The sequence below is a fragment of the Trichomycterus rosablanca genome, chromosome 4, assembly GCF_030014385.1.
Source record: "Trichomycterus rosablanca isolate fTriRos1 chromosome 4, fTriRos1.hap1, whole genome shotgun sequence".
NCBI lineage: Eukaryota > Metazoa > Chordata > Actinopteri > Siluriformes > Trichomycteridae > Trichomycterus > Trichomycterus rosablanca.
In genome coordinates this window covers 5,867,026-5,882,623 of record NC_085991.1, presented here as the reverse complement: position 1 = coordinate 5,882,623, position 15,598 = coordinate 5,867,026, and the positions used below count along the sequence as shown (strand labels likewise).

Sequence of the window (15,598 nt, the reverse complement as noted above, 5' to 3'; positions counted from 1 at the left end):
TAAAGGTGAGTAAGAAGGGATTGTTGGACTGCACACATGTCGGAAGGAGTGTGTGTCAGGCAAATATACACCCTCCTTGGACGCCATTGGGGTCCCCAGCCACCGATTGGCTATGCTAAATTGGGAGAAAAGGAGTAAAATACATAAAAAAAAACAATTTACATTTTTTCAATGTACAGTTAATAGGAGCTGATAGGTCGAACAAAAATGTACTTGCTCTAGAGGAGGCATCCTGTGACACCACCATATTAAAGGTTCCCAGCTTCAGGAGACCTGGGTTCGATACTCGCCTTTAGTTACTTTCCATGTGCCAGCAGGGGTAGTTTGTTTTATTCCCAACCCCCAACAATATACTACTAGGTGGATTGACTTATGATTGTAATATAATATATAAATTTATAATTTACACTAAATTTGTAATGCCCTGCAGTAGATTAGCACTAGGGATGTCCCGATCACGTTTTTTTTTTAATCCCGATCCTGATCATTAATTTTGATCCCGATCCGATACCGAGTCTCAAACCGATACTTGTATTTTCTAGATATTGTCTAGATAAGAACTAGATAATACTGTCCACACAGTGCACACTTCAAGTACATTACAGTTATTCAAATTAATCCAATGTATATGTTTAACAACTGAATAGCTCTGCAGTGCTGTAGGAAAAAAATTGCCTGCATCCAAGCTATTGCTTAATGTTCTTTTACAAAATAAAAGTAAACAAACTTAGTGCAGCATTGTAGTAAAAATGAGTGATAATTACAGTTTCACTTTGAACTTTACATTCAAAGAACACAATTCTGTTTAATGCAGTGATACACTAAAAATGAACAAAAATCTCCACTCACAAGTGGTGTAGCAGCTTAACTTGAATATAAAAAAAAAAACCAAATAAGTTACTTAACAGCATTACAGTAAAACCTGAATACCAAAATAAAATGGAAAGTCACTCTTTTGTTATGAAGGAAAGCCAGTTCTTAAAGTGCTTGTATTGTGACTGGTTTGATGGACGTCTCTAGTGAAGTGAGCTTTTTGGGGCTTCCATAGTGCATGGAATAGCGTGCTTGGCTAACGCGATGACTCTAGCTGTGCGCTATTCGGTACCGTAACAGAAGAAGTTAATAAAGTGTTATGCTCCCGACAATTTGTGAATATACCGTGTATTTATTTCTTTATTAAGCAAGTGCATCACTACGATGCTCGGTTACATAACTAAGCCAATCAGAGTGCTTGATACTGAGATGTCGTTCAGTCTTGTAACACGTAAACTGGTAAAAGCTGTATGTTACGGTCCTGAAGTTTTCATACTCGACTCACACACCATGTAAATAGTAAAATTCTACAGTAATGAACGCAGCTCTGCTCCCACCGCCTCGTGAAACGCTCGCATTGCAGACATTACACGTCGCTGCTGGACTTGTTTCACTTTCCAATTTAAAGTATTTCCACACAGCGGACATGCTGACGTGAAACAAAGAATCAGGATTACGATCGGCATTAGTAAAGCCGATACCGATCAGTTAAAAAATGCCTTGATCGACCCCGATCCGATCTCAAAGATCCCTAATTAGCACCCTGTCCTGGGCGTACGCCTGCCTAAACTCACTGTGACCCTGATCTTCAGTAATTAAGCCATTATTAAAGTTGACGTCACAAGTGTGGGTTCAAAAAGTGACAGTGTACAGTTTTAAGAAACATGACAAAGCTGTGCTGTCAGCCCGGAGGCGTACACTCCCCTACACATTCACCCTGATTGTACACGACTGACGGAGGTCGACCCGCAAAACTACACAAATACAGTACATGAAGCATGTACAAAAAAGCATGTACATGTAACTGTAAAAGAGGGTGTAGCTATAGAAGCGAATTCAGGTTTCTATAGCAGGAGCCTGTCAGGACAGGATATAAAGGCACTATTTGTTTTCATTTCAGAAGCAGCGGTATGGCTTTATAGTAGCCGGATTTACGGTAGCCTAGAGCTAAAGTCTTAGGTGCTTACTGGATTTATAAGTGTTCTGTTTCTACTTATTAGACCTTTGGGGTTTGGCTCTGGTTTTAACAGTGTTTTAAAATACACTCGAAGCCAAGTGAGCTTTTATTATGTCAGATTTCTGTGAGTTGAACCTGCAATGGTTTAAATATTGAGGTGTGTTGAGTTTTCAGATATTTTGTTGTTCGTATGGTTGTCATGGCTCTATGCAGCCACAAAGAATGGTTTAGCTAACTAATACTGAACTGGAATCAAGATAAGTCTCTCAACAGCTTATTATAATAAAAAAAATGTAATCTACTCTAGGGCTCGGCGATTTTGCCAAAAAAAAAATCTCGATTATTTTAAAATTATACCCGATTGTCGATTACGATTTCGATTTTTTTTGTTCTTGTATAATGCAATTAAAATAAGACTCAAATTTCTTTTTTTGCATTGTAATTAAAGGCTGCAGAAGTGCAAAAATAGTAACAGCACCACCTATAATTATCCTTTTAAGGGACTCAAACTTTATAACAATAACGATATCACAATAATTAACAATAATTAAAACAAAATAGATCTAAATTATCTATATCCTTATCTATCTATATCTAAGAATAGCTCACAAACAACTTTTATTTTAAATAATGTTCAGCAGAACCTCCTTACATTAGGAAAAAAACTACAAAAAGTTCTTTACAGGTTTCTTAAAAGGAACACGAGCCTGTACTGTGCTGTTTCCACCACTGAGTGAGTCTGTATCAGTATCTACATTGGGGGGGCATCAAGTGATCACTCAGCTCAGCTTTGATTTTGTCCTCTTGTGATTTGGGGGGATGGATACAACATTTTAAACATTTAAGGATGTGTAATGTGTCATTTTAGTCCCATAAAACTTTCAAACTGTATAACCACTATTATGTGTCGTAGAATGATTCGATTCTATTGAACGGCCCTTTAAGCCAAAATAAAGGAACCGATTCGCGCATTTGGGAGTCGTTACATACATACGGCTCTTTTAAAGGAACCGAGACAAAAGCTCCGACTCCCTATCGCAGAATTCGCTGCAGCAGTTTCCCAGACGCGATTTTTTTACTCAGTATGTGGATTTAAAATGTAGCGAATTACAATTCTTAGTACAAAACTTACTTAAGTAAAAGTAAAATTACAGGCTGTAAAATCTACTTTAAAAAGTACAAGTACACAAAAAAACGACTCAATTACAGTAACGCGAGTAAATGTAATTCGTTACTTTCCAGCCAATCCTGATCGCGCTCATCGGCTCCGTATTTTGATTCAGTTCAGCGGTGTTTGATTCAGTGAATCTTAATTAAACTCTTCTGTTTGTGTGTCGTTTTGCCGATCGTGTTTGCGCTCCTTATTACTGAATCTAACCGTTACCGTGTATAATCCTTATTGTCTTCCGTTTACTGTTTTGGTTTTCGCTGGTTTTGGACTCTACCTGATTTTGTACACTGTTTTTGCCCTTTTTATATTAAACTTTCCCTGATTTATATTCCGCGGGCGTCTGGTCAGTTTCTGCTGTTGGTATTTTAATTAAAATATAAAGTAAGTATGTACACAATCGCGATTGTCACATTCTAACATCGGGTGAAAACGTTCATGCGAATTAACCGAATTAATCGTGAAAATCGCCCAGCCCTAATCTACTCAGTAATTCTGTCAACATTTGTTTTTTTATTTATACTCACGAGGTCAATAAAGAATTGCATTTTGAACCTATGTTTCAATTTACGTTTCCATTACAGTCACACAACCCCCTTGCAATCACACCCAATACTGCTAGAACCTCTCAAACCCCCAGTTGGGATAGCTAAATTCAGTGGATTGGCATGAGCTCTATTGAGACTTACATTTGTCCCCCTTTTTCTCCCAATTTAGCATAGCCAATTCACTTTTGGGGCCCCCGACAAGCAAGGAGGTTGTATATTTGCTTAACACACCCTTAACACATACCTTCTTATTTACCCATACTTGGTGGATTTGCACGTGAGGTCGGTTTTTGCATAAGGAGAGCCACGCCCCGATCTCTGCGCTCCTTCACTTTCTGTACAGGAGCCCTGGGCAACCAAGGTCCTTACACAGTGTTAGTTCGGTCTTTCCCACCCATCAGACTGAAGGTCAATTTTGTCTTCTGCAGGCATTAGCCAATTGTGCCCGCTAGAGTGTGCCCAGCCAACCGGTAGCAGAGCCGAGATTCGAAACCATGAGCTCAGAATCCTTGTGCTGGTGTGCTAGCGGATTATTGGGCGCCCCAAGACAGATTCATTTTTAATTCTTTAGTGCAGGCATTTGTTTATGCTACTGACCATAGTACTTGTGAAACATGACATTTAAATGTTTATTGATTATTGTTCATTGAAAATGAATTGAGTTTAAGTTCTAATGAGTGTATAAAATCTATTATGTAAAACAAATAACGTCATTCAACTTTGTTGCAAGAGTTTAGGGAAGGCCATGGCGCCCAGGTGGCGCAGTGGGATATTCCGCTAGCACACCAGCGTCAAGATTCGAAACTCGGCATTGCCATCGGTTGGCTGGGTGCCATCTAGCGGGCATAATTGGCAGTGCCTGCAGCAGACACGGTTCTGCCAGGGGGCGGGATGACCGAACCATGTGAGGGCTGCACTTGGGTCGGAGGAGGCATGAGCAGGAATATACCCACCTCGACTGCAATCAGGGACCAGCAGCGGAAGACAAATTGACTATGCTAAAATGGGAGAAAATACATAAATAAAATAGAAAAAAAGAGATTAGGGAAGGCCCTCTGACATGACAAGGTCAGTAAATTCATAGGCTGGTGAATTTGGTGTGAATGAACTACCCCTATCAGGCCACCCAAAGAGGATTGGGGTCCATGCTAAGTCTGGTTCCTCTCAAGGTTTCTTCCTGTAATTTTAAGGGAGTTTTTCCTTGCCACTGTCGCCCTCGGCTTGCTCAACAGGGGTTTTTGGTCTGTCGGTCCAATTGCTTTGAGACAATGTCCATGTAAAAAGCGCTATATAAATAAATTTGACTTGACTTGACTTGACTATCAACCCCATCAAACACACTTTGGGATTAATTAGTATGTCCATTGTGAGTGAGTCCTCGTCCAACGTCAGTGCCTGACTTCACAAATGCTGTTTTGAGTAAATGTGCCCAAATTGTTTCACATATTTCACATTTTGTAAAAAGTCTTTACAGGAAAGTGGAAACTGTTGTGTGGTTCGGTTGGGCATGGATGCTTTTCCTTCTTGTGTTTGTGTAAATAACTGATTAAATCTTTACATTATAAACCTTAATCTTCACTAATAACTGCTAAAGGACAGTGTGTGCTTAGACCTTCAGTAAACATTCCATGTGGAGTTATTTAAAAATTGTTTCCACCCCTTACTGAAGTTTGTTTATGACTGGACTGATTCTATATCTAACAGTTTCCTGAAGCTGCGGGCACCGAAAACTGCAAAAACACACATTTCTAGGAAAGCCTCATGTTCTCAAGAAGCCGGTCCCGAAGTGCTCACCGTACACAATGAACCCATTATGTACTCACAAGGTTGGATTTAATCAACAGCTTGACCTCTGTAAATATTTACTCTTTTGTTGAATTCATGCATTCAGTCCCTATGCAAACATCATGCCAACCAGTAACGTTCAGTGTTTCCTTATTGTGATGCATATGAAAACCGATTAGTCAATAATAGCAAAGAAGTAAGATGATCATAGTATAGACGGATTATAGACATGTAAAAATCAGCTCAGTACTTCGAACCAGCAGCTGCCCAGCATGAGCCGGGCATATTTTGAAGGACACTGAGGGTTATAATAATAATAGACTTACAATAGAATCAAAGTGGAAAACAATTTTCTCTTTATGTGTGTTTACATTTAAACCAGATGTGAAAGGGGCTCAGGAATTTTGAATGTTTTCAGCACTTATTTAAATTACAACAATGTAGAGGGCTAATCAATATTTATTAAAACATTATTCATTATATTACACACTATGTGACCAAAAGTATGTGCACACCTGAGTATAAGCTTGTTGGCATTACTGTGCCCCCCTGTACCTGGATAGGCTTTCCATTTATTTGTGGCATTTCTGTTCAAATGTGTGCCCATTTAGTAAAACTAGCATTTGTCTGATGTTGGATCAGAAGGCCTGACTCACAGACGATGTTCCAATTCGTCCCAAAGGTGTTCAGTACATTAACATTTACATATTTGGCATTTAGCAGACGCTTAAATCTTAAATATCCAAAGCGGCTTACAGTACTGTGACAGTATATTCTCTAAGCAATTGGGGGTTAAGAGCCTTGCTCAAGGGCCCAACAGTGGCAACTTGGCAGTGGTGGGGCTTGAACCAGCAACCTTTCAAGTACTAGTCTAGTACCTTAACCCAGCTGTTTAGTAGGGTTGAGGTCAGGGCACTTTGCCGGCCACTACAGGTCGTCCACACGTCCATGCTTTATGCACAGGGGAACAGTCATGCTTGAACAGGAATACCCCTTCCCCAAACTGTTGCCTTTAAATTGAAAACATGTATTTGTAATGTGTATAGCTGATTTTATATACCCATCGACAATAGCATCAGCAAATGCATGCATACTTTTGACTATGTAGTGTATATACACCGATCAAGCATCACATTATGACCACCTTCCTAATATTGTGTTGGTCCCGCTTTTGCTGCCAAAACAGCCCTGACCCGTCGAGGCATGTACTTCACAAGACCCCTGAAGGTGTGCTGTGGTATCTGGCACCAAGATGTCAGCAGCAGATACTTTAACTCCTGTAAGTTGTGAGGTGGGGCCTCCATGGATCGGACTTGTTTGGTCAGCACATCCCACAGATGATCGATTGGATTGAGATCTGGGGAATTTGGAGGCCAAGTCAACACCTCAAACTGGTTGTTGTGCTCCTCAAACCGTTCCTGAAGCATTTTTGCTTTGTGGCAGGGCGCATCATCCTGCTTAAAGAGGCCACAGCCATCAGGGAATAGCGTCTCTATATGTATACTTCTATATATAACTATATCAACTTCTCAGAAAACCACAGTATTTAGAAGACTGTATACAAAATATATCTGCCCACATATTTAGGGTTCTGTGAAACTGGTTTTCTCAGAACTATGCAGAATTTCACAACAAAAACAGAATTTCACAATCTGGCATGACATTTTCCTAACACCAAACCTGGCAGACTCTCAGTAGTTTGTAGTTGCATAATATTAGCATTTTTTTTTTTACTATATGGCCAAAAGTACATATATAAAGTGTTTCAGCCACACCCAGTGCAAACTGGTCTATTAAATCAATTACTCACTCTCACTCATTGTCTTAACCGCTTATACAATTAGGGTCGCGAGGGGAGGAGGGGTTGCTGGAGCCTATCCCATTTTTTCAATGGGCACAAGGCACACAGTAACACCCTGGATGGGGCGCCAGTCCATCGCAGGGCAGACACACACACACACACACACATACACACACCCATTCACCTATAGGGCAATTCAGTGTCTCCAATTAACCTGACTGCATGTTTTTTGGACTGTGGGAGGAAACCGGAGCTCCCGGAGGAAACCCACGCAGACACGGGGAGAACATGCAAACTCCACACAGAAAGGACCCGGACCGCCCCGCCTGGGGATCGAACCCAGGACCTTCTTGCTGTGAGGCGACAGTGCTACCCACTTAAATCAATTATGCAGCATAAAATTACATGCTACCAAATTTGTGACTACAGTTTAGTGGACAAAGTGTGGACGAAGTGAATAAGACACCATTTGACTTTATATGTTTGGTGCTTACATATGGCACTGAGTTGGCACACATTCCTACAGACGCAGTTCAAAACCTTGTGGAAAGCCGCCTTCTGAGAGTAGAGTATGTTATAGCTGCAAGGAAGGTGGGGTGGGTTCCATACTGATGCTCATGCTTTTGGATTTGGATGTCCGACAAGCTCTTTTAAATATAAAAATAAATGGTGCGATCTTGCAGAATAAAATAGAATTCATAAATACAACTCGAATTGTTGGTGCTAGGGTGGCACAGCGGTAAATTACGTTAACCCACTAGAGCTGGGATCCATGGCTTGATTTGTATATTGCTTTGTTTCGTTTTAGCTCAGCCAGGGGAACGTGCCGGGCATCGAGAGCGCCTCACTGGCCATGGACACAGAGGAAGGAGTGGAGGTAGTCTGGAATGAGGTGCAGTTCTCGGACAAGAAGGTCTTCAAGGCTCACGAGGTATGTTTACGAAAAAAGCATCATTTTCAAGCATGCATTATACACCGATCAGCAATAACAGTAAAACCACCTCCTTGTTTCTACACTCACTGTCCATGTTATCAGCTCCACTTACCATATAGAAGCACATTGTACTTTTTTAACCTGCTTTCACCTTGTTCTTCAATGGTCAGGACCTCCACACGGCACCACTACAGAGCAGGTATTATTTAGGTGGTGGATCATTCTCAGCACTGCAGTGACACTGACATGGTGGTGGTGTGTTAGTGTGTGTTGTGCTGGTATGAGTGGATAAGACACAGCAGCGCTGATGGAGTTTTTAAACACCTCACTGTCACTGCTGGACTGTGAATAGTCCCCCAACCAAAAATTTCCAGCCAACAGCGCCCCGTGGGCAGCGTCCTGTGACCACTGATGAAGATCTAGAAGACGACCAACTCAAACAGATGAGCGATCGGCTCTGACTTTACATCTACAAGGTGAAACAACTGGGTAGGAGTGTCTAATAGAGTGGCCAGTGAGTGGACACGGTATTTAAAAACTCGCTGCGCTGCTGTCTGATCCACTCATACCAGCACAACACACACTAACACACCACCACCATGTCATCGTCACTGCAGTGCTGAGAATGATCCACCACCTAAATAATACCTGCTCTGTGGAGGTCCTGACCATTGATGAATGGGGTGAAAGCAGGTTAAAAAGTATGTAGAGAAACAGATGGACTACAGTCAGTAATTGTAGAACTACAAAGTGCTTCTATATGGTAAGTGGAGCTGATACAATGGACAGTGAGTGTAGAAACAAGGAGGTGGTTTTAATGTTATGGCTGATCGGTGTATTTGCACTACATTAACATTAGTCACAAACCAGTTAGTCAAACTTTGAATGAATAAAATATGAATGAGTTTTGCAAGTTAAAGTGACTAATGGTGGATGCAGTTACGAAGCCATGCTTCCACCTTTTACAGAGTATTATATTAAACAGTGACATGGGTGGAGCTAAAAAACTCCAAGGCAGGTACAAGGCAGGTATTTTTATCAAGGTGATTTAAATGACCCAGAAGTCCGAATACACTGGCCAATCAACGAAGAGACTCAAGTTCTATTCTCAGAGGTGCTGGTCGGGCTGCTCCACAGGCACACTGGAGGACAGTTGCACTGCAACACCCACTTTTACTGTGGTGGAGGTGCTGGAACAAGTGCTGGAGGAATACAGAGGGTTTTTCCACAGTTTTTGCTTCCAAATTTGCCTCTGGCATATTTAGATGCTGTACAAACTTCAGTGGTTGACTTTTGTAGTGAGGTGGAAAGTAAGGTTTCCTTTTGATGACGCGATGCATCATCTCTTGATTCGTTTCAGCTAAACCTTTGTCTGTCTGGTCAGCATACAAGCAATTTTATCTGAGCCTATGTCCTCCAGATCCGGCCTTGACTTCCACAGTTCCGATTAACTTGACATTTAAGAACGTGTGGATTTCATTTGAGATATTCAAGCTGATATAAAGCTGAATGTACGAGGGTTTTTCAAAACGTTTTTGCACTTTTTTTAAAAGTATTTAATAAGAATTACTTCGTCTTCTGATGCATTTTTCCAGCGTCGTACCAACTTTGTAATGCCATTAGCATAAATGTTTTTGGTTGAGCTCGTATCCATTGATGCTGCTTTCACATCATCATCACATGAAAATCTTCTTCCCCTTAAAGCTTCTTTTAGCGTCCAAAAATGTGGAAATCAGATGGCGCTAAATCCGAACTATAAGCGTCTCTCAGTCTCTCAGACACGACCGATTACTACTCCTCTCACGCTCACCGTTTTCAATGAAAATGAAAAATGATCCTTTGTATTATATGGCTTGGAGTGCCGCAGCCTTTGCATACAAGTTTCATATCTAAAAAATGTATATTTGCACTGGTGTATTACAAATTGATCAGGTGGTTACATACAAAATATTGACTACACTACTCGTGTCTACTACTAGTTATCACCCCACAACCTCCAGAGAAGTCCTGCTATCTTTCCAAGTACCATTTCTCTGACAGAAAACAGGCACAATTAAAGTTTAAGAGTTTCGAATTTGGACCACACTGTACTGTACTGCGTGGTAAAAACAAGCATAGCTTGCACAGTAATAGAAAAAACCCCATTTCTCATGTACAGCTTCAAAGCAACTGGTTTTAGATACTGTGACATATGACAGGTACTGCTCCCATGCGTAGTGATAATGATATGCTGTCATACAGTCACCCCGCCTCAAACTGGTTTCTCAATGTGTGAAAAAACCGAGTTAGTATTGCAGCAGTTTAAGTCTCTTTACTCAATAGTGCATGCTCTGTGTCACGTACAGTCACGTAGGGTGGGATTAGTCAACAGGAATGTGATTAATCTTATGATGTGTGTCTGTGTGTAATGAAATGATAGAGGAAGTGTGTTTTTCTGTGTGTGTGTGTGTGTGTAGGACAGAATCAGGGAAATGTTTGAGAACCTCATGCAGGTGGAGCACCCCAACATTGTCAAGTTTCACAAATACTGGCTGGACACCAGAGAGAACCGAGCCAGGGTAAGAAATGCACACATGTGGTACAATACAAAACCACATTCAGAACCCAAGCGACATATTGAGCAACACAGGCGCACTACCAGAATTACACACTGATTCATCGGAAGTTGCCAGATCCTCATCTTAATGTTACATCTTCAATATTAGATAAGTGTTATGAAAATTAACATTATTTTGGCGCTTGGTTGGCGCAGCAGTCTCGTGCTTTTGATTACGTCTGTGGGAGGGCAGGTTGAAGGGATTCCTCATTGCTGCTGCAGTGGCGGCCTCTGCGGGCTGGTGGATATCATCTCCACAGAGATGGTGAGTGCAGTGCGTGACTCTCTCTTTTTGTATGAACCTGCCTCGTACAGGTGAAAAGAAGCAGTTGGTCACTGCACACATGTCAGTGGGGGGGCGGTTAGGTACGGCAATCCTCAGTCAGATTAGGGGTCTGCAGCTGTAGAGGAGAGACAACTGGGTAACTGGATACGACTAGATTGAGAGAGGAAAAATGCATAAATAGAATAAAAAGTGACGGTCACTGTTACTGAGTAGGTGCAGGAGCTGCAACTGCTCTCCCATTGACCAGAGCTTTTTCTTAGCTTACGTCTCGTTGCTAGCTAATTTAGCCTGTTGACTATTTGTGATCTTATAGCGACCTGTCAGTGCGTCACTATTCAGATCCCGGACTTTTTCTTCACTTATCTTTTGCTATCATAGCGTTATCTTTGTTTAGGAACGTCTTGTGTGTTTGAATTGACACATCATGTTGTCTTCTGGTGCTTCTAGCAATGAAACCAAGGACTGCAAAGTCTTTGTTAAAAATCATCCACCAGTCAGTGGGTTCTAAGGGATATGTGAGCGTATTTTAACCGTATATGATTGCTTAATGACATTGCTGTCTTTGTGTCACAGGTGATTTTCATTACGGAGTACATGTCATCCGGGAGTCTCAAACAGTTCTTAAAAAAAACTAAGAAAAATCACAAGACCATGAATGTCAAGGTAGGACACGTTGGGAATCGTCACAGTTCTAGATAAGTTTCCACACAGTACACCACCACGCTGTGGTAAATGAATGTCTGCATCCTGTCTGCATGATGGTTTCGGTCCATTTCTCATCGTGTTTGGGTGTCTGCGTGGGTCCTTCACTTTGTGTGTTTTGTGTGTGTAGGCATGGAAGCGCTGGTGCACACAGATCTTATCCGCCCTCAGGTAAGAAACCATATCTGTCATGTCTAATATAAATGGATGACATTGTTCATTTATATCTGCACTAATTAGTGATCAGCGGAGTAATTCATTCATACATCTCATTTAAAAAGGGTGATGAAACTTTATATAAGGACATGACTATCCATGCGTGTTTAGGTGCTTGGATAGTCAAGATAAACCACAATAATTATATTTGTTTTCTTGAGTTTTTTGTTGTTGACTTGACTTTGGAGGTTCTTCCAAATACTGTAGGCCATTTTTACACATTCCAAACAAAAGATACATAAAATGTATCAAGTGAGGGAGAAGACAAAGCCTAATCGTAACTACATGCTGACCGGATTGGCTGTATAATATATGTAAATTAAATTAAATTCAAGAGTTTACATTAACAAATGACATGGGAGCCTTTAGGCTTCAGTGATTTTTGCAACTGTTCTTTGTTTGAGGACTGAATAATTGCAACACATACACTGGATTAGTAAAGTATTTAGCCTCCTTGACTCCTTGAGTTTGTGTTGTGAATTGGATTTTAAATATATTTTAGGATTCTTATGTTCATAGAACCGTAGTGGCATTAATAACTTTGAAATGAAAAGAGCTAGATTCAACCTTAAACTTTTCTAAAGTTGGCCTTCCAGTTACATTAGGCAACCGGGGAGGAAAGTTCTTGGTAAGGAGAGTAAAAAAAGAACTGGTCAGTGGAAAAAAGCTGTGGATGGATGGATAACAGCCTCCATGAATCCATGAATTAGACTTTTATAGCAGAGTGGTAAGAGTTGAGTAAAAGGCATTCAACAGACCACTTGGAATTTACTAAATGGAATGGATATTCTTTGGTCTGATGAGACAAAACTCTTGAGGCAGAACAGACACGGCTCATCACTTGGCGAGTACCATCCCTATAGTGAAACGTGGTGGTGGCAGCATCATGTTATGGGGGTGTTTTTCAGCAGCAGGAATTTCTGAGGGACAAATACATGCAGCCAATTATTGGGACATCCATAAAGAAAAACCTCCACTTCTTATTCTAGCCATTTAAAACGTATGTGGTGCATTAATTGCTTGACTTTTTAATTCAAAGTTCAGTGTGGCAGCTCACAACAGCAATACCGGTACAATCTGCTACCATCTACATGCTCCCCATGAGCCTTGATCCCCGAAGACCACACACACAAACCCACAAATAAGTTTACAGATGTTATAGGGACTTTTAACAATAAAGTCAATAATTAGAGAGCTGAATGTCTTCAGATGAAAAGGGACAACAGACAAAAAAACAAGAAGGGGTGTAGGGGATGAAAACATACTGTGAGTATTAAGAAAATACACTTAATAATAATAGGGCCTCTTACACATGAATCTTGCATCATGCTGGCATTTGGATGGATGGAGTCGATGCAGTTTTGGACAGTGAATCTACAAATAAAGGGCACCCTAAATTCCCGCCCACCACAACTGGTTAATAAAGGTGTTCGAACAGAAGTGGGTGTAGACTGAACTGAGCTATTTGGCTGCCATATGTGCTTTTAAACCAGATACTTTGGCAGTTTGTCATACTAAATAGTATGACAGAGGAGTACACTACTAGTAGTGTTGTTACTGTATTGACATTTGCACGTCATGTTTTCTTCTCCATAGTAACCCATTATAAACAAGCAAACAGACTAATAGGGATCAATGTAGATACTAGATTTATGACACACTGTTCAACACATGCAAACTGTTGGGACAAAATAAAAGGTGGAATAATCTAGTTATACTATTTTTAACATTTCAAAATAAGCTGGTGAATTAGTGACAGGATTCACCCAAAGACTTAGTCTTTTTCAAGCAAAGATGGGTCGTGGTTCACTACCTTGTGTCTAACTTGAAAAGAGAATTATCAATCATTTCAAAAAGAGCATGTATCAATGCAAGATTTAGGTATTTTACAATCTACCATACACAATATTATGAAAACATTCAGGGTGTTTGGGGAAATACAGATTGGACACTGAAGGCACTCTTGAATGTGCCTGACTTTTAAGCCCTCATACTGCATTGCATGAGAAACTGTGATAAATACAGCCTCATGGACTCTGGAGTACTTTGGAAAACCGTTGTCACTTAACACAGTTCTCCGCTGCATTAAGAAATTCAAACTGAAACTCTCTTAATCAATAGAAAGCAATACTATGCAAAAACAGCTGAGTTTTCTGGGCCTGAGCGAGTCTCAGGTTGACCAGAAGACAGCGGAAACAAGTGCGTTTGTCAAATGAGTCAGCTTGTTTTGTGAACAATGAGATGTTGAGTTCCCTGTGCCGAAAACCAAACAGACCATCCAAACCTTAATCAGCGAAAGATGCAAAATCCATCAATGCCCACAGCATGGGTGTCCTGCATGTGTTTGAAGGGCCATTCAATTTGTACCATATTTAAAGGGATGCACCATACCTAATGATATCCTTCTGCTGTCAACGCAAAGAACTGGATTTTTTTCCCTTTGCTTGTAGACATTTAAGTTTACTCTCTAGTCTCCCCCCACAGCTACCTGCACTCCTGTGATCCACCTATAATCCATGGAAACTTGACCTGCGACACCATCTTTATTCAGCACAACGGCCTTATAAAGATCGGCTCAGGTACAGCAAGGCTTCCTCTGCTTCATTTTTATTACAACATTGTTTATTAGAACAAAAATGTGAAATGACAGACACTGATGAGCTCTTAATGTTATTTTTCTCTTGTTCTTTTCAGTGTGGCACAGGCTTTTTGTAAACGGTACGCACACTTATGGCTAAACTTATTAGGTAACTTTTAGGTAATCTAGGGAAGATTTTGGATTGACATGTTAGACAGGTTCTCCACCACTGATATAATAATACATGGTGCTGACTGGCAAGAGTTTTGTTTTTACAATAATTACATTAGAATAAACAAACTGCACCCCTTGCACTTAATATCATTCAACTGGGATTAAATATTCTACACACATAAAGATTTACTAACAAGCTATTTATTGTGTAATGTTTGTCGGTAAGAAAGTTTGTCCTCCTCCCAGTATTCCCAGAAGCCATCCACGGGAACGTGCATCAGCACCGAGATGAGGTGCGGAATCAGCACTTTTTTGCTCCAGAATACGGCCGTAAGTGTCCATCGAGATCAGTCTGTCCATTTCTTTGTATTTCACACAGTGTACTTTCATCCCAATTTAAATTTCCCAATTTTGCCTTTCTGTCTCTCTGCAGTTGCCGAAGATGACTACTCCATCGATATCTATTCTTTTGGAATCTGTGTTTTAGAGGTACAAATCTCTAACCAGCAATACATAATTCTATATATTTAAACATACATTCTCCCTTGTAACATGATTACAGCAGCTGATTGATTGTTTTTTTTTCTCTTGGTACCCCAATTAAGATGGCAGTTTTGGAGATTCAGTCCAATGGTGACGCTGCTGTTTCTAAAGAGGCCATAGTGCATGCCGGGCAGTTGCTGGAGGACCCCCTGATGAGGGTAAACAAGTCAGCTTACCTCAAGTCATTAAATTACACTCATAAATTCAATTATGAAATAAATGGAATCTACAATACACAGTACAGCCGACCTAAACGGTTGAATGTAAGCCTAGAACA

At 40.6% G+C, this 15,598-nt stretch overlaps 1 protein-coding gene across 2 annotated transcripts in view; it reads left to right on the top strand.

Annotated features, from left to right (window-relative positions):
- nrbp2a (nuclear receptor binding protein 2a) overlaps positions 1–15,598 on the top strand; it is a 49,157-nt gene that overhangs the window by 22,563 nt on the left and 10,996 nt on the right. The window contains exons 1-10 of one of the 2 annotated variants that reach the window (XM_062993887.1): positions 3,497–3,542; positions 8,101–8,223; positions 10,683–10,784; positions 11,682–11,771; positions 11,941–11,981; positions 14,511–14,605; positions 14,721–14,744; positions 15,025–15,108; positions 15,212–15,267; positions 15,384–15,479. In XM_062993887.1, the coding sequence (XP_062849957.1) occupies positions 8,146–8,223; positions 10,683–10,784; positions 11,682–11,771; positions 11,941–11,981; positions 14,511–14,605; positions 14,721–14,744; positions 15,025–15,108; positions 15,212–15,267; positions 15,384–15,479 (666 nt within the window). In that variant the 5' untranslated portion in view covers positions 3,497–3,542; positions 8,101–8,145. Of the gene's footprint in view, positions 1–3,496; positions 3,543–8,100; positions 8,224–10,682; positions 10,785–11,681; positions 11,772–11,940; positions 11,982–14,510; positions 14,606–14,720; positions 14,745–15,024; positions 15,109–15,211; positions 15,268–15,383; positions 15,480–15,598 lie in introns of those variants that run through there. The other variant, XM_062993885.1, reaches the window with a different exon arrangement.